The sequence below is a fragment of the Cyanistes caeruleus genome, chromosome 13 (assembly GCF_971803275.1).
Source record: "Cyanistes caeruleus chromosome 13, bCyaCae1.hap1.1, whole genome shotgun sequence".
NCBI classification, from domain to species: domain Eukaryota; kingdom Metazoa; phylum Chordata; class Aves; order Passeriformes; family Paridae; genus Cyanistes; species Cyanistes caeruleus.
Genome location: NC_141713.1, coordinates 14,104,030 through 14,130,372, shown reverse-complemented (window position 1 = coordinate 14,130,372; position 26,343 = coordinate 14,104,030). Strand labels below are relative to the sequence as shown.

Genomic DNA, 26,343 nt, shown 5'->3' with positions numbered 1-26,343 from the left:
TAGAATTTGGTTTTTTAGTAAAGCTGCCAAGAAGGATGTAGTGGTACCAACAGTCCAGTACAAGACCAAGATTAAAATCAGCAGGCTCACCCCCAGCAGCAAAACATCTCATTTAAGATTCTGTAGTTCTACTGTAGCTGCACAAAAGCTGAGATATTTTCCAAGACTTGTGCTGAATTCCTTCATTTCCATATGTAGGTCTAGGTTTCATGTCTCCTATCCTGAGCAAAGGCATTAGATGCTGAGGAACAGGAGAAAAATCTCTCCCCTCATAGATACATTGAAAACTGAAGCACTGTTCTAATCCATACTACAAATCTTATTTTCTGGTGCAGTTCACTACAAAATTAGAATCAGAAGTTTATTGATAAAATTAAGCCTAGGATTTCATGTAAGTAACTGTAACCCTGTTCTGCAAAAGCTGTGTTACCGTGGCATTACATGACATGATCGCAGTTCATTCTCCTCCACATCATTACATTACATTTTTAGTCATTCAGCACATATATTATTAAACTGACATACTGAGTCTAATACCTGTTCTCTCTTCCAGCCTTTATTAGCTGATGAGCTGGCAAAATGCATTTCTTCCCTCTTTCCCCTTCCTAATCTTTGGAGTGGTCACAGCTGTGACAGTTTGTGCAGCATCTCCCCTGCTGCTTCAGAGTTGGCTATAACAGAACAAGTCCATAGATGGCCCTGGAATCTGAGGCAACTTAAGAGATACGAGTCTCTGTTACAGCTTAGTCACAAGAATGGTAAAGTAGCAAGCCTGTGAGCTAGAACTTTGTTTTTGATACTGAAAACTAAATCACTGGTGACTTTGGGGCAAGGGGAGAGACACAGCCTAAGCTGTGCAGATACCAAGATATGCATGAACCGCATGTGGCACATTTGCTTCCATTTCAGCCTGGACACTAAATGTCATCTAAGCATTTGAACTGCTGTTGGGAAATACCTACTCATCCATTTCCATTGGAAAAAAATGGAAACTCTGTCTCTCACAGAGAGGTCTCACACTGCTACTTTTAATGGTTGTGACATTCAAGAAAACGTGTTTTCCCTTGTTCTATGATGTTCTTTAAAATGAATTCATTAAGAGGGGTTTGCTAAAGCTGAGGTTGAGTCCCAAGCCCCAAAGCCCACGAGCCCTTGCTGTCCGCAGTGTCCGCAGGCAGAGCACGAGCCGCCCGCCGCCGGCCGGAGGAAGGCCCAAGCCGCAGCCCAAGCCCAAGCCGCAGGTGCCGCAGTGCCGGGCGCTCTACGCCTACGACGCGCAGGACACGGACGAGCTCAGCTTCAACGCCAACGACGTCATCGACATCATCAAAGAAGGTACAAAATTGGGTACAATTCTTTGAGGTCCATTGCCACAAGGAGTTAGGACAACGCTGTCTGAGCCACCCCACTTCCTCTTCTCTTGTTAGGCTTCCAAATTTCCATAATGGCTCAGGGGGCAGAGGAATCTCCATCCACCCCAGTCCAACCTCTTCAGTCAAGAGCATGCCAGAGAGAGACCAAGGACCTGTCACTGGGTACTGCCAGTGTACAGTAAGTAAGTGTACAGTAAGCTGTACACTTAGACAGTAATTCTGGCACTGGCTCTAGAGGAAAATTAGCCTAAACCGTAGCTGTAGCACAAGCAGCAAAATAGAATTAACCAGTTCCAGCTCTGGGTCTCCAAAGCACCCTCCTCAACGCAAAATGATGTTGCCAAAAGATGAACACTTTTTTAAAAAGTCTGTCCCCTCATTTCTTCTCAAAAAGGCTCTCCCTGAGTGGCACAGCTTTGCAAGGCTGCACCAAGTACACAGAAAGGCTTCCAGAGCCTCACCCCTTACCTTGCTGTCCTTTTTGCAGATCCTTCTGGCTGGTGGACAGGAAGACTACGAGGGAAACAAGGTCTGTTTCCCAACAATTATGTCACCAAGATTTAAAAGACTGTCAGGCAAAAATTGGCCTAAAGGTACCAGTGGTTGAAGATGTTTTCCCTTGCCTTCAGGACATTGTTCTTCCAAGGTCTGCCGTTCTCAGCAGTATTTTCACCAGTAAATTGTGTATGAGTGAGAAATCACCCAAAGCACAGACTTTGATCTTTGTCTCAGCACCATACAGTAATGAACTGTCCAATTATTTATTGTATTTAAAACCTGGTTTAAAACACCTGGTTAAGTGAAGAATGCTCAAACCTATCGTCTTCCTGAAACGGGTGATTTACAGTCTGGAACCAGGGACTTCAGAAGGGGTGTGTTTAGTAAGTGCCTTCAGCTGAATATCATAACCTTTTTAATTATCTACTGAAGATAATGTTAAATGCACATTTCCTCTAATGCAGATCATTCTGGGGAACATGTTAATAAGTATGCTGCTACATGTCAAAAAGATTTAGGCTTATTTGGGATATTACCATCTAAAAAACTACTGTGATGGTCTATTTAAGTAATTCTGTACAGAGATGTAATGGAACTGGTTTGTGTTTGCAGGTGTGTTTAGGGACTCCAACAGGCACTGTAAGAATTTAAAACAGAAAACCACATAGTACTGTATGCTAAACAATGTTGCCTTCTTCAAGATTTATATTATAATATGGCTGGCCCATGTTGGATTTATGTTTAATACTCTGCCTGTTGTTATAGGAAGTGTCTTTATGCAGAGCTGTACATGTATAGAAATAGTTATATACTGTATATAAAAACTGGTTATGATAGAAACATGTATAAAGGGATAATGCAGTAGAATCCACTGTTCTTATTATGATGTAGTACTGCTAGAATTTTTATGCCAGGTACTTACAGATATGCACTACTCCTTCTCCTTTTAAATAGCAAAAGCACAGCTGTTACTGCCCAAGTCTGATTGCCTCCCCCAGCAGAGTGGCTGTTGCTTGCCCTGCAGTTCTGAGAATTCCTGCTTTGCCTTTTGAACCTCCATAAAATAAAATACAGGAAGATAAACAGGTTTGTTCTCTGTGCCATTTGTTCTCAAATAAACAGATCTCTTCACAACAATGGCTTTGGGATTTTACTACACTGACTTCTAAAGAAAAAAACCCTTTTTTGACTCCAACCCAAATTATTTTCCCTATGCCCAGGTGAAGTGCTGTGCATTTCATTCTCTCGTGTTAAGAGCAGTTAAAAAGCCCTGCAGATACTGGTATTAAAAAGTTGCATAAGCTTTAAAATATAGCTAAAAATCTTGAATCCCTCCCTCCTAAACTGTTGCCTGTCTAACTTAGGTACATAAACTCCATCTTCTATTGAAGCTGTTTCTGGGAGCCAGAAAGGAGGATCTCACTCCAGAGGAATAATATCCACACAAGGAATGAAGCACATTTTTCAGAAGACCATTTACAGCAACTTCTAGGCTTACTTATTGCTGGGAAGAGAAAAATCTCCTGCTTGAGGAGGTCTAATTTAACATTACTTATACAAGATGAATTTAACAAAGAGACATACATGAGATAGTGAGGCAGAAAAGTTGCATTACTTACATGTGTGTGTGCCCTGAGCATACAGATACTGACACTTAGATTAGAAACAAAGACAAGCAAAGTGTCAAGGAAGTGACAAGATGAACTGCCTTGTGCTGGCTTTAACTCTAGGATGGTGGGGGGGAAATGTGGGCAAACAAACAGGTAATGAAAAACCCAAGGGGGCTCTTTTCAGGAAGTGGAGAAGGTTTCAAGAACTGAGCTGCTTTCAAACGGTCTCATGCCCACAGCTCCACTCCTGTATTCCCTGCACAGCTGATAGCATTACAGGTGATGTCCAATTTTTCTACCTTAGCTCCCTTTTTTTAAGCACACAGAGAAATACAAAGATGTACAAGGTTAATACCTGTTCAAGACAGCCTACATCTTTCCCCCAACTTGAAGGTGCCTAACTACAAAAAAAGAAATGAATTCCAGTATACTTTCTTGGAAAAAAGGCACTGAAATGAAATGAAGTACATATTTAGTGTTCTTTAAGGTACAACAAAAATATGCACTGTCTGCCTCCTCTTTATGTTAAGAGTGAAAATAAGTTAATAAAGATTATGCAATATATAAAGCTTGGAGATCCTCTCTGGAAGCAACCACAGAGAATAATCAAGCTCATTTAACTGCTAGTTGTAATAATCACCTATTTAGTCAAATGTCCCACTTGGACATCAGATTGCAAATGTGTAGGTTGTACCTTAAAGAGTCACACTCACAATATGTAAAAGAATGGAGTTTTATTTTTAGATAGAAAGCTGTGTTACAAAGTAAATTTAAAATATCACCTTCTACATGAGTCGGAACTGTCTTTGGGAGACTGGAATGCTATGTACAAAAGCAGTAGACAGACAAAGTGCACACCCCATCAGGTCCTGGCTGCCCAGGGCTTCACAGGAGCGATGCAGCCAGATCCTTGATGACCTCACTGTTGAGCTGAGGGATGGTGCTGATGGTCAGTAGTTTGCTGCTTGCATACTTGTTCTTGATAGCCTGCAGAGTGGAGAACAGAGATACTAAAGTTTCACACATACACTATTTGTTCTTAGGCAGGTAAGTTTGGGTCAGTTTGCCTGCCTGCTTGGAAAACAAGCAAACCAACAAGGCTGGCACTGAACCAGTCTGCAAAGTAATAAAGAGCACAATTTGTCTAAAAGGCTTTGCTGTTAACATTAATGCAACAGGCTTTGTCAGAGCAGCATATGCTTTATACAGAGTATTTACCTAAGGAGCCACAGTGTGCAGCAAAAGTATTTTTAATATATTGAAGGATTTAAGTAGTTATACTTACAGTGTATTTGGTTAACTTCTCATTTACTTTGACCACATTCTTTGCCATATGTTTCATGGTCATCACAAGACTGTCTTCTGCATAGCCAGTGTAGTACTGCTGCTTTGTACCCTGCAGCAGAACAGTAACAAACTTGAGATTTGTGAAGGGGGAATTGCTGCTCAAGGCACAATCACTTCAGGCAGCAAACACCCTGAGCTTCATGGCTAAGCCTCAAGTGCTGGAAACTGTAGCTGTCAGTTTAAATGACAGATCCAGACTAACCTGACATATAGAGGTCTGAACACATCAATTTCAAGGATCATGCTTTTAGACTGAATAGAGGATAAAAAAGCAACTACCACCTGAATTACAACTCACTACTCATGGTCTACAACTTCATTATGCTACATGCACTGCAAGGATTATGAAAATACACTTTTACTTACAGTGTAGTTTTCAGTAACTCAATGCTTTCATGAGAAAAATCCTTTTGTACCCCAGTATTCAAACAGCAAAGGAATGTGAGTTTCTTACTGGTACATTCCTTTTTCTACCTGCCACTATTGCATCAGGCTGTCCAACCATCATTCCAGCACCAGACTGTTGCCAACCTAAAAACAATTTTTAAGTACTTTTTTATTGGTTCTATTCCACTGTGTGACGAACAACAAGTTTGATTAAAATACTCACCCATTTGTTGTGACCCAGAATCTTCTGAGACAGGCACAATGCAGCAGCTGCGATCTCTGAAGGCCGGTGGTGAACCATGTCATAGTCTATCAGTGTTAGCTCCATCAGGTATTTTGCTAGAGTGTGTTGCTTAGCATCGGCCTAGACGGTTGAGAGCTTGTTAATCCACAGTTTGACTTCACTTTATCATAATCACTCAGAATTGCTTATTGTGTTCAAGAACAAAAATAGCAAAATCTTTACTACTACAGTTTAGTTCCTTTTTAAGAGACATTCCTTTCAAAATCAGGACCAGCAGCCATTTGGAATTTAGACACAAAGTCAAGTGAGGGACTTCAACAGAAAACTGCAGTATCAGGTACTGCTGTGCCCAACCAGGAACACGAATGCTCCTTCTGGAATGCAGACTAGGAGGGGAGGTATAAAGTGACTTAAGGAGAACCTTATTTCAGTTACCCAGTGGTCTGCTGAGGTAATTAAAGCCCACCTCAAGAGTGGACAGTCACTTGACTATAACGACTGAGGTAGAGAAAAAAAAAAGACTGGGTCAAAGAGAAAGCTTATCTTTTGATTCTTCAATAACAGTATTTGCAACCAGCAGTTACAAAGAACTGCAATACTGCTAGTTTTACTAATAATCCTGATCACCAGGATTAAAAAGATTAAAAGCAAGGGTTCTTAGCTTAACAGTAAGATTACTTCAACTAAGGCTGAACACAGGCCTCAGTAAATAGAAATGTAATTATTGGCTGACATTGTCATCTTACTCCACACGGTGGAGTTTCAGAGCTGAGCATTTCTTCATCCAGCATTTAAGCTGGAGGAACTAGAATCAAAGATAAAAATGCCAGAAGCAATCCTGAGATGCTTTACCAACACACAAAAGTGCTAGATAATGAGGACAAGTACCCACCTCCCCAGCTTTTGATGCTCTTCTTAAGAAGTGAATTGGAAGAGGTCGCCCCAGGTCGAAGTTTAATTCTTTAAGAATAATCATCTCCATTTCTCTAATTTCACTACTGGTGTAGGCATTGTCGGTAATGTAAACAAAGTCTGCTACATCAGGAGACAATATCTCTTCATATTTTGAAGCTACAAGCAGCGCTGTTACGCCCACCAGCTGAAGCTTCTTGCGAGGTACTGGATGACTCTGCAACACAGACATTTAAAATGCAGGCCCTGAAGTGTCAAACTCTAGACAATCAGATTTGTATTTATCAGTTTAGAATATCAGCATGACAGTGTAAAATGACTGTAAAAAAGTTTTCACTCTAGTCAAAGGTGTCTGTATAATGACAGGCTCAAAGAAGCAGCCTCAGAGTTAAGATGCTGCACTGTAACAGCCCTTACAGAGCAGATTTTGCAGATTGTTAGATTTCTAAAAATCCCAAACTCCTTTACAAACATGGTAACTGAATAATTACTGAGCATGACTTGAAGGAGATCTCACCTGTAAGAAGCGATCCATGATGGCCACACACATGTAGAGTGTCTCCTGCAGGAGGCGGAATCTCAAGTGCACCTGGACGAGCCAGTCCACCAGAATCGCGCGCATGCGCCCGTTGGTCATCCTCCCGTCCAGGTAGTGCGGGCGGACCGACTGCTGCAGCTGTGGGGAGAGCAGGGTGAGCAGCCAGGTAACCCCCTGAGACACTGGGGCAGCCATGGGGCATCCTACCTCGAGTTCCCTCAGGTACAGGTAGATGTCTTTCACGTAGTCACTACACAGCTGGGGGTTCTCCCAGTCATCAGCATCAATGTCTTCTACGTTGTTGAGCAACACGTCAGAGAAGGCTTGGCACAAATCCTCCTCTTGCATTGATACATCCATAGGGACAGGAGACAGAACCTAAGGAATAGATCATATCTGTTAACACATCTTATGGATTTACTGTTTAAGTTTCAATGTTTCTTTGTTTCCATGTTTCACCAGCCACTAATACAATTTCTTTAGATGGAAGTTGAAACCAAGCTTGGGCTCCAGTGCAGTGCACTGACACACACAAACACAGAATCCCAGGATCTTCTAGTAATTGCCAGCTAAAGCAGAAACTTAATCCAGTACTTGAACAGCTCATTCTGCCACCTGAACTTTAAATATAAATATAATATGCCTTTAAATATAACATGCATTAAACAAAAACCTCCATACAGAGGCTTTGCTTTTTCAGCAGGGAAAGAATGAGATACAGCCACAGATAAACTATTGTAAAGGTAGAGCTCAAAGTTGCAAATCAAATTTAAAATTGGAACAATATAATCACTTCCTACCTTTGGAACATCAGTTTCTTTGTTTGCTTGATTTACAGCAGCTGGAGCTTTGGGCAGTAAAGTTTCGTTTGTCATCTTGCTAGGTCCTTTCACAGGCTTTATAGATGCTTTGGGGCATTCTGTTTTCTGTCATGAAAACATTTATTATTAGTACAGAGCAGCAATCCAGCTTCTCCCTGTGTAGAGATTTTAAGTGTTCTTTTACCTTAGATATGTGTGTTCCTCTTGTTGCAACTTTATTTCCTATTTCTTCTAAAGCAGCCCTTTTGCCAGTCACGTGGGGTTTTGCTTTACTTCTAAGGTCAGACACAGCATTCTCCATCCCTCTAGTGATCTAAAATGATAAAATTACAAAAGCTTAAGTCAAAGACCAACAACTTTCCAATGCCTGACTCAATAATACTTACCACCTGTGTACCTTCATGCTTACAACCAGCTTTTACTTCCAAACCGGTCATATATGTTCAGAGGAAGAAGTCTCCTCTCTAGGATCAGAGCACTGTATTTCTGAAGGGTGTTGTAAAATTAAGCAATTCACCCTCTCTCATATTTTTCAAGGTCAGACTGCTCATCTGTTATTAAGTCCGTTGTTCTTACGCTTTGTAACTGCAGCAGCGCCCCCCAGAGGATGCATAAAGCAAGTTCTTTGTTACATACATGCCATATTAATTAAAAAGCTATACTATACACGCAAAAATTAATATTCTTTGTTATGCAAAACAATGAAATCACCAGGCTTCACGTTTTTCATGGAGTTCAGTTTAAATCATTAGACAATCACCACAGAAGAGAGGCTCCTGTAGTCCTTCCTACACCTCCCCCTAAAGTAGCTTTAGTTTTCCCACTCCCACATCCCCCCCCGTTCCGCGGGGGAGCCGCGGGCGGCCGAGGCCAGGCCGAGGCGGGAGCAGCGCCTGCACTGCCCGTAACGGGGCCCCCTGCCACCGCTGGGCCACAGCTCGGCCCGGCCGCCGCCCCACCCGCCCAGGTACGGGGGCGCCCCGGCCGCTCTGAGCGCCGAGAGCCGCCCCCCACCCGGCCAGCCCGCGGCCCCCGCGCCGCCTGAGGGCAAAGAGCGGCGGAGCCCCTTGGCCACCGGTGCCCTCTCTCTCGCCCCCCGGGCTGCTCCTCTGTCGACCCCCGGCCTCCCGCGTTGGTACTCACAGGGGCACGGCGCGTCACCGGCAGCGCCATGGGCACGGACACGAGGGGGCCGCTGTCGCCGCTCCGTAAAGAACCGTTCCACTCTCCAGCCAAACCGGCGGCCGCTCCCTCACGCTGCCGCGGCTCCCTTTAAACCCCGTCCTGCTCTACTATTGGATAACTTCGTAGGATGCACGCGTCCGATTGGTCCGCCTGCGCAGGCCACGCCCCAGCAGGAAACGGCTGTAGCCGCTTCCGGTGGCGGCGCGGGGGCCGCAGCACCTCCCTGAGGGCGGGGCCGGGCCCGGGCTGAGGGCCCGCGAGTTCAGCCCCGAACGCAGCGGGAAACGCCTCCCGCCAGGGCGGGCCCACCTGAGGGAGGCAGCGGGCGGTTTAATAACGAATGCCGAGGTTCAGGAAGTTCACCGTAGTTGCCTAAACTGACAGAAAAGTTTAGTTACAATTCTTCTCCAGTCTCTAAAAATTAAATTAGCACTGAAGGTTCCAGATAACTCCATATAGCAGAATAAGTAACTTCAGCTAAATGCTGATCCTTAGCTAAGAGGTTTTTTCTCACCCAGTACCTGCAGTAATTAATACATGTAAACGAAACTGTCTACACATCAAGATTTCAAGAGCAAAACGAGGGAAGGGGAAAAAAATTGCAAAAGAAACATATTTGAATGATACCAGTCTAACATTTTATTTATTGCATACAAAAGGATTTCTTTTGACAATGAATTTTATATGAAAAGTAATTTGATGCATACTGTTGAGAATCTTATCTTCAAAGATGCTGCAGAAAACTTAAGGCAATGCATCTAAGCATATAAAGCACAGTAAGTGGTGGAAATTTTCAAAATGAAAAGACTATTCCTTCTCCTTCCCTTAAACCATGGTTAAGTCACAATCTTCTGGAACAGAAATAAGCTGCAGCTTCTTAGCCCCTGCAATAGCATTAAGATCGGAACACCGTGATTCCTGACAAATACCTAAGTGTTCAGCATCACATTACAATGTTATGCATACATTTAAAAGCAAGACAGTATCAGTAGCTATTATTAACAAATCAAGTAATGGATCACTAAAATACCTCTAGTACCAGGCACTCAAATTAGACCCATAAAATAATTCCTTAAAAAAAAAAAAATTAAAAAAAAAAACCCTCCAAACCTGTGCTTCTTTGTCCTGTAAGGAAGCAAGCCAAAATAGATTCTATCACATACCCAGGGTCTCAGTTACTTCAGAGGCCCTGGGGTTTTTCCCATATCTCTCAAGTACCTTCTTGGAAACTTTTAGAAATGAGTATCATCAGTCTTCAAGCATTAGTGGTCAATTAACTTCTTTTCAACAGTCACTGGAAAACACAAAGTGTCTGTTCAGTCCTTCCAGTTATTTTTATTCATTTTTAGCAATGAATAAATTAATGCAGCTTCAACTTCGCAGTCACTTTCAGTTTCCTACAGCCAAAATGTTCAAGAAGCTTTAGTATAAACCCAAGTCAGGTTTTGAAGCAGTCCACTCATGTTGCCTCTCTCCCATATCCCCCATCATACAAGCGCAAAGTGGTTTTAAGTTCAGTTTTAGCAATGCAATTAAGCTTGAAAAGGTCAGTTTATCTCACATGCTAGAATAAAATTTCTCTCTGTTTTAAAGCCTCAGTGCCAGAGGTGTGAAGTTCATTGCCAGCAATAGACACTGTTCTTGCAAATGCTACTAGTAACAGGTAAAAAAAATAAAATAAAAGGGAAGCAGCTTTAACCATACAGAAACAGGCATCAAATTAGATAAGGTAATATTTATAAATGGATTTTTAAGTGTAAACATAACAGTTTATATTCTAGGTTTCCTGTAAACCATTTTACACATAATCTGATCATGAAAGACAAAGACATGAGAAACCGAAGGTATTTATTATTCAATCCACTTACAAAGCAGGTGGCTTAATGCAAGCTAATTGACATGTTCATATATGATCCCCAAGGAACATCTTTTCCAAAGTGACAGTAATACCGTCTCAATGTTTTTGCACATTTGCATTTTGCAATGTTGAGCACATTTAAATAAACTATAATCTATTAGACGTGAAAGAATGTTGATGAGCAACTTGAATCCTGATATGGATTAAAACCTCCTTCAAAGGCAAAATGTTAGTACATTATAACTTAATTCTATATACTTTATTATGCAGCAAATCTTAACTATAGAAAATACTTCAACCAGTGATGGACTGTTGGTAATTTATAAAGAGGGAATCTATGATCAAGGCAAAAACTAGGGAACCACATGATTTGTGTCTGAGTTTCTACAGGAATTTACAGGCTTTCAACTTACTAATGAAAAATAAAAACAAGAGACAAGTGGATTTAGCTAACTTTATTAACTTTAAACCTAATAAAATCCCAAGACAAGCCTGGAATCCTTAAAAATTCTATGAATTAATGTATATAAACCCAAACAAAAACCCTGCAGCTTTAAGTCCTTATTGAATGGTTTTATATTAAAAAAAAAAAAAAAATACAACACAAACCAACAAAACCCAAACATATAAACAAAAAAACACAGCCAAAAAAAAACCCCAAAAAAACCAACCCTCAATGTGCGCAGACACTTCAACTTAAGTTAGCAGAAGACCAAACAGATTCTAAGCTCTTTTTCCATGTCCCTAATAAGTCTTTCAATCTGCAAGTATCTACAATCCAGCTAACTGAAATCAACATTTAGTGTTCACTAAGAGCTGTTTCACAGCAGCATATATTTAAGTTAGGGATTCAAATTCCTAGACATAGAAGAAAATGATAAATACAATCTGAACAGCAGTCTAAATGTTTAATATTGACATTCAAATATATCTGCATTGTGCTGAAATTTTAAAAACACAAAAATCTGATCAGACAAAAACTCTGGTGATGAGTATGCTATATGCATCAGTCAAACTGAATATAATTAATATTCTGTTCCCAGTATTAAGGATGTTATTTGACTCATAACTGATCTTGTAAATATACAGCAGCCGTTTTTTCCTAATTAAGGAATGTCTCAATACATAATATTATCCTTTTCTAGATGATCTTTATACATTTAAACTAAAATATATATGATTGATTAAATTAAGGAATTCAAGGTTAGTAATGAGTGAAATCATACTTTCAAAGCTTGATACTACGTAAAACAAACCGAAAAAGAGACCACACAACTCTACTTACTAAAGCAGCTAATCTCGCCTGCAAGTCTGGGGTCACAAAGCCCATAATATGTGCAAACAAATGCAATACAAGGAACCATGCAAAAATACAGTAATGAATTTAAAGAAAAAAAATGTAAAACAAACAAACAAATTTATAAATACACTGAAACTCAACTGTCTTCTATATAAACTGTAGGTCTAGCATTAGTTGTACCATATAGCAGAGCCAGCACTCTGGGTTCAATGCTTCCAAATCTGCGCAGGTAAGTCATGCCATCTTTGGTTGACTGCAGTACCAGGAAGGATGAGAGGGAGCAAGAGGAAGGACAAGAGTTCTGGAAAGCAGTGTCAACTTTCACTAGGCAGCTGAGCCTCAATGTCCACTCTGCAAATGGGGCACTTCTTGTTAGTAATCAACCACTGATCTACACATACTTGGTGGAAAAGGTGCATACATGGAAGGCGCCTGTCATCAGAACACAAAAACATGTGTTAACAAAGCATTTCCAGATCAACAAACCCACTGGAAAAAACACAATGTCAGCTTTGCTACTGAGGTCTATTTTCCCAAAGGTCTGATAGCCTTTCCAGTTGCACATGCATTCTGTCTAGCTCCAAAAAAGAAATAGATATGGGCAATGAAGTCAAGAATCAACTGGCTTCTGCTGTATTAGACTGATTTAAGCCTGTTGGAGTTTAAGCAGCATTACTCCAGAAACACTGACAGTCCTGATTAATTCAGGGCATCAGCTTGGGCCCACATTATAACACAGGCAGTCAAATGATGGAAGACTGTGACAGAATAACCTACATTCTTACCTAACAACAATACAGACTGAACAATGTTTATTTTCAACTGCAACTTCTTTTATTGTATTGGTTCAATGACAGTAGTCAGCTGGAACTGTTAACCTAACCAGTACTGCACAGCAGTGCACCAGATTCAAGTATGGTGTCAAAGCCAGAACATTAACATTATATCTGATACTCAGTGTTATTTACCTGACATCTTCACCTTCCTCCAATATAGACAAACAGATGGTGCACTTTTCCTCTGTGTCTTCTTCTGTTCCTTCCTCCCCATCTTGTTTGCAGTGCAGTTTCCTCTGTGAGAACCAATCAGTTGTTACCTTATTAGTAGAGATGACATTATTGACAAACTGAGTAAAATCTGTTTTTGATACATATTCAACACATATTTCTTTGAAAACATTTTGTAATACTTATTAAAATGTATTTGAACCAAAATGAATCAAAAACCAGCACTTGGAGAAAAACCCAAGACATTTCAGATTTAACTGTTGTTAATTAGAAAAGTCTACTGGACTATTAATTTCATAGTGCTGCAACCAGTCCTTATACTTATTGTCTGTGTTTAACTATCTTCATTTCATTGATGTGGAGGCAAACAAAAATCCTTTCAACCTAATGTCTTGACACTGTTTATCAAGTATGACAGTGTCACGTGGATGGGATTGTATATTATCATAGACAACTCCAACTGAGGGACAACCTCAGTTGTCAAAACTGTGTATACCCCAGTTAAAAACCTCCTGGTGTTCTAGCCATCACCATGTGTGCAAAGTAAAGGTTAAATTGATATAGACCAAGCAGGCAAGCGCCATGAACTACAAACATAAAGCTTTAGTTTGTGAGCTATCACTGAGGTCTGTTATTTCTTATTACCAGCAGTTATTTCACTACTCACAGGGCTACTTGTAACTACTGGACAAGTTAATCATATCAAACCACTTCTGTTTATCACATCACAGTAGCTCTTTATCTAAGGAATTAATTTTAAATTTTCCTTGTGAAACAAGTGGCACTGTAAGCTTTGTTTACAATCCTTGAAATTCCAAGATACAGAAAACATGCCCTCTTAGAAGCTGACACTTCTGCAGACTTAAGCTAACCATTAACATTATTACAAGTTCAAGGAAATATTACAGACAGGCCACAATTTGAGAAATCCTCACCTTTTTGTATTTATGTGGATATGTGCATCTTTCTATAGTTCCCTGTGTTGCTCCACGATTGACATTGCCTAGTCGTTCTTCCAAGTGAATTAGCTCCTAAAAAATCATGAATGAATAAACAGTGTAAAAACTTATTTCAGCTACATAAAGGAAGTATTAATTTTATTCTAACCCGTTTTCATTCTCAGAATTACAAACTCTTATTTCCCGAATTAAATATAGGCAATTCCAAAAAGAGTATGTTGTGTGGGAAAAGTGATGGGCTTCTGTAATAAAACCCACACAACACAGTCTGGTATTTTAAGTTCTAGGGAAATACTATCTTACTACAAAAAATTGACTGTCAGCTAGGAATGATTATCAGTACGTCCACACATACTTCTATGTCTAATGAGGAAAAGGCAATTAAAATATGCCATGTAAATATTTGCTCTCTAATAGTCATTAAGGCTTTGAAGAAAAAAAAAAGTTGCTTAAGTTGAAATACAATGACTGATTTATTTTTCTCCAGCAATGAGTTTATTAGAACCATGAGATGTCACTGAAGAGGTTTTCAGTGGACTAGGTCATTAACTCTCTGCATCTGATACCTTTTTTGTTCTCCTGGTTTTTTCCTTCACTCCATTTCAGTTCCTGCACTATACAACAGGACAGCACTGTTAGTGTGGCCAAGTTTCAGCCTCACTTGGAGGATCCTGGCAGTTACTCAGAGACACCACTGCCTTCTCCCAGAATGTCATGGGACTACTCAGTCCTTCTGATGGCTGGTGGGCTGAGCAAGATGTACTGTCAGGTAATTGCCACCTAACCTGCTTTGTCCAGGGCACCTTTTCCGGACCAACCTTTCAACATGCTTTTGTCCCACTCCACAATGCTGAGGGCATTCTGTTAGCAAATGGTATTCACTTTATGATTCTTTTTCTATCTGTATATAGAACCAGCTCTATCATACACCCTCCCCATATTCCCTCATGACACATTTTGACATATATCTAGTTTTATTCTATTACAAACCTCAAAATTGCCCCTGAAAGGGCCTCTGAATGATGTTCCATCCAATCCCGATGAAATGTAACGGATGTGAGGGTAGCCCGCCATGTCTGGTACCTATTCAAACAGCAGATGTTAAGTTAAACCTATTCAGAACAGTTTCAGTATTTTACTGTTCACTCTGAAAAATTTAAGTTCCTCTTGCTTTCATTGAATCACTTTTTATATTCCTCAGCCTGAGCATACAATTCCAACTGACAGGACAACACAAACACCACTCTGACACATCTATACATAACCAGAAGCGAGACTAGATCCTCTCCTGGAATCTCTCCACATCTGCATTACAGTTCCCAAGTCTCAAAATCTCAACCTACATTATATAAACCACCATAAATATCTACCTATTTTTGTAAACAGAACACCTAACAGCTACACATGAAGTTATGAAAAGGACTCACTACAGATTCTCAAATATCAGCTTTTGGTACCACAGAAGAAACAAGGCTAAAAAACTCAGTCTGGAAAAAGCAGCTGATACTCTTATCTGACTCAAAACAACTGAACAGCTTCAGGCACACTTTAAATTTAGAGGCTGATAAAAATTAACACTCAAAACTTGCATCTGAAGTCACAGTTAACTCTACATACACTCTACATTCAAGCATCCACTAAACCTCCTGGCACAGTAAGAGATAAAAGCAGTGAACAAAAGACCAGTGTCCAGTGCTATATCCCACAGGCCCTTCAAGCACAGCACTTTTCACAGAGCAAATCTGAAGGACAGTAAATATAGCAGAGACCACCTCCACAGCAAGGCTGCTGCATTCTTTTTTTTACCCCACCAAGATGAGTGAATAATGGTCTTGACTTTTCGTCAGAAACATCCCAATAGCAATTTTTAATGAACAGGTGAAAAAACCCCAAAATGACTGCCAGATTTGGTTTACTTAATCCCACAGCACACTGACAGGAAGACTGTAAGCAGCAATTCACTTGGAAACACTTGAGTACCATCTTCCTTTCTGTGCTATCACCTGATAATGTCTGCTGCTGTATATGACAGCTCAACATTAATCTCATGAGGCTTTCCACAAATCAGATATCCCAGATACTATTCATGAAGTCACATATTCACGTGGTGCTCTTCTTTCCAATCAGACACTTCCAAGCTTAACATATATAAAGGTGTAAAACTCATTGAATGCATTGTGGAAAAAGCACAGGCCTAGACAGAGCTACCCACATCAAATAAGAGACCAACTGACTTTCTACAGTTTTCAAATCCAGTCTTGCAACTAAAAGCTGACAGGGAAAGACAAGATTCCTCTGTCCTAAATATTTTTTTTCTGCAAAAGAAAGGCAGAATCTGATTATTTTAAAGCAGTTTGCGTGGTGCTTGTTAAATGAGAATGTAGTGCCAACATCCACCACAAATACAGCCACAATACTGGTCTTAAATGTTAAGAAACCAGAGTAATAGAAACCAAAGATGTATATTCATATACATATTGAAACACTTAATGTAAGTAGTATTTGTTGGTATCATAGGTCTTACTGTTTGACAATATAAACTGTGGCTGTTGGGGAACAGATTAAAAATATGCTGATTTGTAAGAAATCTCAGATAATCACTGTTTTATGACTTTTTCTGCATTTTAGTGTGTAATTCTACTTCAGCTTCCAATCACAGAAAATGCATTTAAAGAACTAGGTCGTTCACTCACACTAAGAACATACTTACTGTGCCAGGTTTTCACTAGGTATAAACCTTTCTGGCATAATTTGGAAAATTTTATTGTGTATTATAAAATTGGGAATCAATGGCCACCACTCAAGAGGAAGGGAACTTCTGGAAAAACTTAACCTAAGTCTCAGAAGTGATAGTCAATGCCTGCTTCTTATTGACCAGGATTTGAAATCAGTCTTTTGGAAAACAATCATCTGATAGTGTAGATACTGCATCATTACAAAAGTCACAGATGTACTGCTGTAATTCCATAATTACAGTTCCAATTGCCTCAGCAGTCAGTTTACCCACTGCAGAGACACGCACCTGGATAGGTCTTCTATTTGGAACAAAGTCTGCTACTGGAGACTAAGAAACCTACTAAATTTAATTTTAGCAGTACAAACCCAAAAATCATTCAGAGTGCCTCACAACAAACTACTAAATTCAAGACAACAAACTACTCAATTCAAGTAATGTTGTGCAGGACAATACCTTTTCATGCTAATAAACGGACCTTCATATTATCCTGATGGGGATGGCATAACACCTCTGCAAAATTACCTGACCATATATTATGTATACAGGCTCTTATAAAATACCCTGAGAGCACAGCTCACATTTCTGGTCAGGTAAAATGCTACTCTGAAAAAAAATCTCTAAGAACAAAAAAAAATATAACAGCTCCTTTACACCTGCAGAATAAGCAATCTGCTAACACAGCAAGATTTTAACTAAGTACATTTGTGACTACAAGATGGAGAAAAGATTTGCAAGAGAGAACTATCAATAATAAACAACTAAGAACAATCTTACTAAAATCCCTTTGACAGTTATCACCAAGCTTCAAATGCAAAAAGATTTTGGCTCTCTTGAAGAGCTTCACACACAAGTGGAAGTTAGCTTTCACTAAGCTTTCATATAGAATGTAAGAAAAAAGGAAAAGATCAAAGCTAATGAAGAGTGTAAGCAGTTAAAGGTAATGCCAGTCTGCACTAACTATTTGTATACTCTCTTTTGGACACAGTCAAATTAAAATATATACTTTAAAGCAATATATTCTGGACCTGAAAAGTCCAGCACAAGTCTGCCAAGAACTGCAGAGGTTATCATTTGTTTCTTGTTTTGCACTTCCTATTGATACTTTCCATGACCACAAAAATCTACAGAAACTAAAATAGTTCAAGGCTAAGTCTGAACCATTTACAACACAAACATTCTCAACAGTTTGAAACATCTAACCTGCAGGGAAGGCTTTCTTTCTCGCTACTCTCTCCTTTGAATACTCTATCTTTGCAGGATCTTTCTGCTTTCCAGTTGCCAATCAGTGGAGAGATTCCTGCCCCATATGATACTGATTATCTTGTCCACCCCAGCCTCTGTGGTTCACATCAAGCATGAATTCATATGTACTAGAATAAATCCCCAGTGTAAGCCTTTTCAGTTAACTAACTGTTCAGCTACTACCAATACAAAAAAAGAAGTAAAGCTCACCATTTAATGTCTTAAGCCAAATATAAACAGAGAAAAGCTGCAGTTTTCATAGAAAATCATTGAGTGAAGGAACACAAAAGTATCCATCTGCTAAATAGATAAAACCCAATGGTACCTGTGTCTTAGGGGAATATAAAATGAATGCTCTTCAATAGCTTTTATTCCACAAATAAACAAAGAACAGTGATTCATGTTTATATTAAGAAAAAAACCTTGAAGGTTTGTCTTAAAACTGCAATTCTATTTGATGCAGCTAATCAAGGCTATTTCAAACCCTAAGTTCATCTTGAACTACTCTTAGTACATCAAGTTACAGCCTTAAGTGCTCAGGTATATACAGAAACTTTTTGGCTTTTGGGGCACAGAACAGCTGCACCTCTCAGAGTGGTGACACCTGTATGATTACACTCTGAGCAATATTATTCCAACCAGCACACAACTACCATGCTGGTGTTGCTAACGTGCTGGGACCTATTGGCTCACACCTCCAAATCCCTAAGGATTTTCACAACTGAGACAGCCTCAAATATTCTGAATCAATCCACAGGTAAAGGAACAAAACATTAAGGCTCTGCAAGAGAAGAAAAAGGGGGCACAGCATATTGAAAGTTGGATGTGAAATACCTGAGAGAGATTAAGGTACCAGAAGAAACTTTAGGTCTGTTTGGGGTTTTTGTTGTTGTTCTGGGTTTTTTGTTTGTTTTTAAAAAATATGATCCAAAGATCTCCCTCAGACTGAGAAGCTGCAGGTTCACAGATAAATTAAGGAGTCTTCTCAAGGCTTGCTTCAACTCTAGAGAGATTGATTACACAATACCTAACAAAGTACAAAGTACAAATAATTCCCCCACCATTCCTCACCCCTGATGTTCACATTCAACAGGGCATTATTCAAAAGGGCAGAAGCTGGAGTCAAGAGTCTGGGACACAATATACCATAGTAAATTACAGAAATTACCATCCTGCCCACCCTGATGTGGTAAACAGTGCTAGAACCCCAAGCCAAAAAGCCTTTCATTAGCAGTGCCAAAGAGCAGCCAAAGGAATCCAGAGTAAACAGAAATAAAAGTGCTATCTAACAAGAAACACTGGCATCAGAGAAGGACAGAGGAATAGATAAAAAGCCTTTGTGTCCTGCATACTTCTTGTCTATGTTCCATTAGTTATGTCATGCATTGATCTTCACTTGAGTCTCCCTAAAAATGATCAGTTAGCAGAATGGGTATTTGTCCACAAAGGATTGCATTCGATAGCTCTTCCTTCAGCACATACATAGCCTTAAAACATTAACAAACACAGTCTAAGCCATGATCACAAAATAATTATATTAAATCGAGGGAAGCAGCCTGACCTTGGATACATAGATATGAAGAATGCTGTTTCTAACTGCTTTTAGCCTGGTACTCCTCCTGAAACAACACTTCCAACAGGTAGAAGTTTCTTCAACTAAACTAGTGGAAAAGGAGATTTTGTTTCCACAACTCTCTATTTGGAGTGTCAAAGCTGCTGAACACTGATTATCTTCCCCCACATATCTTTATCATTTTGTCTCCTTAAGGATTAAAACTGCAGTCTGCATTCCAGCACTGAGTAGATGAAGATTTGGTTATCTGCATCTAATTAAAATCAGAAACTGCTACAGAGTACTAATGTAATTAAAGCCCAAATAATCCATTATGCCCTTTACAGTCTGGTGGTAATTTGAAGGGGTTTCAGTACTCCACATAAAAAAAAAGCACACTGCCAATGGTGCTGCAAGCCACAAAGTGGATTCAATATTAATGAAATTCTTAGTTGATGGACTACATCAGTTACTTTAAAAGACAAATCCCGCTCAAAAAAAGGAATAGTTTATAATATCTGCATCAAAAATATGACTCATGAAATCCCTATTTAGTAATTGAAAAAGAAAGTACTGCTTAGAACATTAACAGCTTTCCAGAGGGACTTTAATCACAGTTCAGCCTCTCTTCCCCCATCCCTATTCCTAGTTACAAAGAAAAAAAACAAGTGGCAGGTGCAAATTATCTGTTGGCTAAAACAGCACTTTTGTTTAAAATCCAGTCAAGTTAGTTAGATGAAAAACTTCACTGACTATTTGCTCTCTATTCAAAATAAGTTTTGCTGACAGATCCACTGTACTCTCACAGACACAAACAAAACCCGTGACTTTATTTCCATAGAAGGGGTAGAATCATCAAAAGGCATCTGCAATGCTTTGAACTCATTGTATATGTAACTTCTAGCAGAGCTCTAACCTGCCTTCATGTTCTTCTAGTGTGTGAATACACTTGAAATTAGTCAAAGACTCCACACAAATTCAAAGCCACCGTGCTCTATCTGATCACAGCAAGGTTCAAACCAGATCCCAAACGCTCGAGGAAGTGCTGCTTAGAGCAGTCTGTTTGTGATGACACATGCTGTCAGTGCAGTGTCTACCAAGCCTCAAAATAAACTTCAGTTTCACTCAACCACTCATTAATTACTGTTATAAGGATCAAATATCCATACATAAACACCTGCACAAATTTCTGTAGACTTAAAGATCCTTATTTCATCTGTCACTTTTACCAATTAGACACTGCAGTAACCAAGGAGAAGGGTCTAAGTCCCTAAATATATTTTATCATACATTCAGTAAATACTTCTGAACATTCTCTATCATAGCTTTCTTAGACTCTACTGCTAAAAAGATGAAGAGTGGGATCCCAGCTATTTGCTTATGTAACATTTTAGCTGTAAAAATATCCCAATTAAAATACAATTAAAAGTTTCTCATCACACTGCAATGTAAGGATCATCTGAACTCCTAAGTTTCTAGAAACTTCACAGAGATAATTGCAGTAAATCCTACAGATGACTTATTAGCCCTGATAGAAAATGAGCTAAAACAGGCACAGCTTTAACTTGTTGTCTCCTAACACAATTACAGCTCCCTGAACTATTAGGAGGGAATCTAAAGCAGCTGATATTGCCTGTTATACTACAACACATGAAATAAACGTGAGAGAGTAAAGCCATCTTTCATCCATTTGAAAAAGCAGACACCTAACTGAAGAATGCAGAAAAACTTAATTTGAAAACATGATGCACAGGAGACAGCTATGCAATTAGAAGCTCATTGGCTACATTAAATATCAAATTCTACAGACTGCTTTTGAAAGTCTGCTAAGTATGTGAGCAGTACCCACAAATGACCAACCCTCATACATCAGGGAGATACTTGAGGATCATATCTGGTCAAATCTGGTAGTTAAAGAGTGAGGAACACCCAATGCAAGACCAGGCTGGAGACAGTCACTACAGCTTGGTTGTAAATTTCCAGTTCAAGCCCCAAATGTCAATTCAGTCTAACAGAGGAAATTTTGAAAAGATGGGATATGCAGGTTTTTTTTCAATTATAATTTTAGCAATCATTTACAGATGAGCTCACAATTTTTATTAGTCTACCTAATAAACTTTAAGAGGGTTAAACACAGAAGCACTAAACATACTCAAACTAAATTTGTTTCTCTGTGAATTTTCATTAAAAAAACTTAAGAAAAACTTTAACTAAACTATAACCATCTTTCAAAAGTAATACTCTGTAACAGGAGTAAAGATATGTTGGTTTGTTTTGGTTTTCTACTGTGGATTTTAAAAAAATTATGTGTAACCTTATGTGTAAATTATGTGTAACCTTACCCTCACACTTCCTGCAGATTATAACACTTCATGCTACAAAATTATATACCTTATCATAAAGAATTATGTTGATGAATAAGAAATATTATTAATTAATAATATAATTATAAATTATATATTTAACATTTAATATTTAATATATTAAATATTAAAACAATATTAATAATAAATATAAGTAAAAATAATCAAATCTCTAGATGGAATTCTAATTGTGTGCATATACACCTTAAAAAGAAAGATTCAGTACTAATTCTCATGCTTTGGGTGGAAAGTTGGTACCTTTAGCAATCCAATACTCAATAAAGAATAATATGAACTTTAAAAATCAGATGCAGAGGGTCAATGCATTGCAACGCAAGTGACAATTTAATTCAAATATATTTTATTTTACAAGAGCTGAAGTTAGAAATGTAGATGTCCCTGTACTGTTTCCTCTTACTACACAATGGGCCTGCTCAAGCACACAGAGTAACACACAGACAGACACAGTGAAATATTTTCAGTTAAGCACTTTGCAGCACTGTATACACATCTGTTTCCCTGACGAACAAAATCAAAATGATCAATGATCATAATTTTCCATAAGCTATCTCCTTACCATTAGAGGAAGAGCCCCTATTTGTAAGTGATGCAGTCGAGGAGGTGCATGGTAGTGGGCCAAGTGAGGATGCAAGGGCCCTGGAGGGTAAGTAGCTGCAGTCACACCAGCTTCAATTCCTAGTTCCCTGTCACACACAATGAAAGTGGCATTACAGAAAAGGAACAGGTTGCCTTCTAGGTACAATCCCACTGCTTTGGAAAGCCTACAAAACAGTGCAGCTACAACAACAGTTTTACGTAAAACATTTTAAATCTTAATTAAACTCTGCTAAAGGATCCTTCTATCATAAGTAAAAGTTACTTTGAAAACAGCTGCAAAGACTTAGTATGAAAAAAATCAAGACAACTCCACATATACAAAATTTAAACTCCAGGTACATGCAGCAGCTTTTAAAACACAGCCAGCATTATCAGCACTGTGATCAGCACACTGTGGTCTCCTGTCCAGAGTCCCAAGATCTCAAACAGTGTCTGATTACTCACCAGGCAGATCTCTCCGGAGCTTGTCGAGGATGGGAAGACATAGTCTGAGGCACATGGATGTGATGCCCATGACCATAATTGGGATGCATTCTGTGAGGATGTGGAGGAGGCCGCTCATGAGCACGTCTAAACAACAAAGAACAGCCACAATTAATTTCATATACTTTTTAGTATGAGGAAACCAACACCCATAATCAAAATATTACAGCCTGAGCTACTACAGTGCCTTTAAAATAAGACACTCACCATGCAGTATTTTAATTTCTACTTTAGATATAAGTTACAAATTAATTTTAACACAGATTTCATATTCAAAACCGAAGCCAGCTTCAACTACAGTGACCTGCCCTTCACTTGGCAGACATGACTACAGACTGAGAAAGTGTTTCATCCTAACCTCAAAGGGCAGGTAGGAAAGGGAGGGCTGCATGACAGTCATGCTCAGATTCAGTATCATCCACAGCTCTGCTGCAGATTTCTAGTAAAACTATACCACCAAAAGTAATTAGAGGAAACTTGATACACTACTCAGAGGACATTTTCCTTGAAACACGCTTGCATCATAGCTCAGGTAAACAGGGCCCACAGTTTTATCCATGCCAGCTGGTATACAACAACTACGGCTTTGAAAAAAGACTTAACTCCTACTGACTACTTTTACTTTCCCACTTCCCACTTTACCTACTTTACCACAGAAAGAAATGGATTAGGATTTTTCTTTCCATTGCTCTCAATGCAGAAAGGATGGCTTATTATTCAAACTAAAAACTTGGATTTTACCAAAAACAGTATACATTCTCCAGGTTCAGTACCACCTTAAACTACCTGACAAAGCAGACCAGACATTTTGTAAATTTACATATCTAGATAAGCAAAAATGTACTTAACAGCAAACTATTCTAATCACTGTGAAGTGACACTTCTCCAGAGAAATCTGTCAAGCTTGCATAATTTATGTGGGAACTGCTCATTTTTTGCAGTGGTACAGAATAAGATGGGAACAGACCTATCAGCAGAACATACTTGTAGTCTCACTTCCCTTCAGCTTATCAAGTAACTATGGGGAAAACATCTGGAAGAACACGATTTAATTAAAAAAACCCCAAAAAACAGCAAAACAACTTCCATAGTTTCATGAAACCTGAACATCATGTAGACTTTTTTTTCCTAAAAAGAGTCTTAATCCGTAATTTCTAATTATAGAAATCATGTATAGATGTAAAACTCCTAGGCTGTCCATCCCACAATCTTTATGGGTGGGTAATTAGACAAAAAATAAAACAGAAAACCCACACGTTATACAGATGCTCTGTACCTTGATACATGACAGTGAGAAGAGGACTCTAACCATTCTCTACTCCCAATCCTGAAATGGCACTATACTGTTGGACAGGAAGGATACAAACTAAACCATTATTCCTAATGTTATTTGTAGAAATGAAGGACAAAACAACATGTTAAGAACACTTCTATATTTCAGGACACAGAACTGAAGGAACTGCAAGCATGCTGGCAGCCTCAAGTCAGTATTCAGTAAGAGAGTAAGACACATCCGTTTCTGGTTGTCAGAGTACAATCTGATTTATAGGAGGCTGGGCCAAGACACCTATAAGACTGATTTTGCACATAATTTGAATGAGAATTAGAGGGGTTAAAAAAAAAAACCCAAGGGCAGAACAATTCCATATGGTTACAAACCAAACTACAAGAGGAGAAACATCACTGAGCAAACTGGCACTGTCTGGTCTGAGACCGGTGACTTCAGATAATGTCAAGGAAGACCCTTAATATCAACATTTACCTACAATTTCCTGTACATATTCGTATTTTTATACAAATTCACTAAGCTGCAGAATTGTCAATATTCACAACTCCAATCCCCAGACTACTGGAAAATGTCCAGATCTGATAAGATAGCTAGCACTATTATTTTTCCCTAAAATGCTATCTTGCTGTCTCACAGCCACTGGCTTCTCTATCATTTGTGGGCAGTTACTGCCTATAGACATTTAACCTGGAAACTGCCTCAAAAGTTGCAGTTAAAGCAGAATTCTCTTTAAGCATTAACTTCTAAATGAGTTACAAGTTAATTATGAGGCAAATTTGTATAACAAAGTTAGGAACAGCAACTACAGAGTTCATTCTTGAAATTATCTTAAACACACTGCCTCCAGAATTAAAACAACTTCAGCTACCCTGCAAATATGAAGCTCTCTGTTGATATTAGTATCAAAAATCTAGTTAAGGAACAACAGTAGCATGTCTAAGTAGCTACATTTCAACACTGATCACCTTCTCAGACTCCTCTTCTAAAGCAAAAGGCATAGTAAAGATATGTAAGTATCTAACCTGAATTAAACCCAGTATATGGTCCCTTATGATAATTTGTTCATTTTATTTTAAAGTATTATTATATAAAAAGAATCTTAACTACATCAACAAGGCAAAACATGCTGTCAAGAGACATTTGACCAGAGTTTATGGGGTACTCTCCAGGCTGTCTAGCTTGAAAAGGAATTCCTGTTTGTTATCCAGAGTAATTGGCAAGAGAAACAAGCTCCCCTTATCTTCCATGCCCCTTCGTGCCTTACCTGGAGCCACTACTGAGAGATGTAACAGAGCAGCGTCGGTCCTAACGCTCGTGTGACTGTGGTGATTTGTCAAGACACCTCTTACCATGGTTTAACACTAACAGTTCCTAACCATGCATTTAACAGTTTGAGATTCACATGCAACATTTTACAAACCTGAGGGAAATGAATTACATGTTTAGATATTGTTCTGAGTACATTTGTGACATACGTTGGGTGTTGCATCATTCTTCTTCTCTGGACCTCCATCCTCTGGATCACTTCATGAGGATGTAGCCTCTGTGCTGGAGGTGCTGTAGCAGGGATGTGATGGGATATTGGCTGGTGTGTTGCAGGGAGATGCTGTGGTATTGGAGCAGCTGCATTGGCTAAGGGATGAGTTGGTGGTGGAGGTGGAACAGGATGAGAAGATGCATGAGAGGAGATTGAAGGATGAAAGGGATGCACTGGATGAGGGATAACGTAATCCACTTGAGGTGGAGGTTGTGGCTGTGGAGGAGGATTTCCATGAGAGTGAGGACATGCAGAAGCTTGATGGTGAAGAGGTCTGGTCAAGGAAGCATCTGCAATGAAAACATCAGGTACTTTTAATTTGGACAGCTGCAGGTTTTGACTTAAATTTATTTTAAGGAGTATCTTCGCACAGATGTTTCAGTATTATTACACCAGTTTGAACAGTGTAACAGGGCAACATGGGAATATGTGTTTATGCAACTTTTAAGTAAAGTGATTCTAGCAATATACCCTACAAGAAACC

At 39.2% G+C, this 26,343-nt stretch overlaps 3 protein-coding genes across 26 annotated transcripts in view; 1 reads left to right on the top strand and 2 right to left on the bottom strand.

Annotated features, from left to right (window-relative positions):
• Nucleotides 1-3,005, top strand: part of MYO1E (myosin IE) — a 226,931-nt gene extending 223,926 nt beyond the window's left edge. For 8 of the 14 annotated variants that reach the window (XM_086848965.1, XM_023934108.2, XM_086848966.1 and 5 more), the window contains 2 exons: nucleotides 1,166-1,335; nucleotides 1,861-2,954. In XM_086848965.1, the coding sequence (XP_086705091.1) occupies nucleotides 1,166-1,335; nucleotides 1,861-1,937 (247 nt within the window). In that variant the 3' untranslated portion in view covers nucleotides 1,938-2,954. Of the gene's footprint in view, nucleotides 1-553; nucleotides 759-1,165; nucleotides 1,336-1,860 lie in introns of all 14 variants that reach the window. The other 6 variants (XR_015275809.1, XR_015275810.1, XR_015275811.1 and 3 more) reach the window with 2 other exon arrangements.
• Nucleotides 3,006-4,200: 1,195 nt separating this feature from the next.
• On the bottom strand, nucleotides 4,201-9,287 carry CCNB2 (cyclin B2). Its single transcript, XM_086849054.1, has 9 exons — nucleotides 8,874-9,287; nucleotides 7,915-8,043; nucleotides 7,710-7,835; nucleotides 7,117-7,287; nucleotides 6,889-7,047; nucleotides 6,352-6,588; nucleotides 5,439-5,579; nucleotides 4,767-4,877; nucleotides 4,201-4,468 (listed from the first exon to the last, which is right to left on the bottom strand). The coding sequence occupies exons 1-9, from the start codon at nucleotides 8,901-8,903 to the stop codon at nucleotides 4,367-4,369; spliced, it is 1,206 nt and encodes a 401-aa protein (XP_086705180.1). The 5' UTR covers nucleotides 8,904-9,287; the 3' UTR covers nucleotides 4,201-4,366.
• A 1,926-nt stretch (nucleotides 9,288-11,213) lies between these two features.
• Nucleotides 11,214-26,343, bottom strand: part of RNF111 (ring finger protein 111) — a 44,039-nt gene continuing 28,909 nt past the window's right edge. For 4 of the 11 annotated variants that reach the window (XM_086848974.1, XM_086848975.1, XM_023934099.2 and 1 more), the window contains exons 8-14: nucleotides 25,798-26,149; nucleotides 22,996-23,121; nucleotides 22,511-22,637; nucleotides 15,030-15,122; nucleotides 14,016-14,111; nucleotides 13,042-13,145; nucleotides 11,214-12,505 (exon numbers count right to left, since the gene is read on the bottom strand). In XM_086848974.1, the coding sequence (XP_086705100.1) occupies nucleotides 12,388-12,505; nucleotides 13,042-13,145; nucleotides 14,016-14,111; nucleotides 15,030-15,122; nucleotides 22,511-22,637; nucleotides 22,996-23,121; nucleotides 25,798-26,149 (1,016 nt within the window). In that variant the 3' untranslated portion in view covers nucleotides 11,214-12,387. Of the gene's footprint in view, nucleotides 12,506-13,041; nucleotides 13,170-14,015; nucleotides 14,112-15,029; nucleotides 15,123-22,510; nucleotides 22,638-22,995; nucleotides 23,122-25,797; nucleotides 26,150-26,343 lie in introns of all 11 variants that reach the window. The other 7 variants (XM_086848972.1, XM_086848973.1, XM_023934098.2 and 4 more) reach the window with 3 other exon arrangements.

Bases quoted from the DNA above. Each gene is read 5' to 3' on its own strand.
- CCNB2 (XM_086849054.1), bottom strand. From the start codon at position 8,903: ATGGCGCTGCCGGTGACGCGCCGTGCCCCT. The intron at 7,048-7,116 runs GTAGGATGCCCC...CTCTCCCCACAG, and splicing joins TGTACCTGAGGGAACTCGAG to CTGCAGCAGTCGGTCCGCCC. The intron at 4,469-4,766 runs GTAAGTATAACT...TCCACTCTGCAG, and splicing joins AGAAGTTAACCAAATACACT to GCTATCAAGAACAAGTATGC.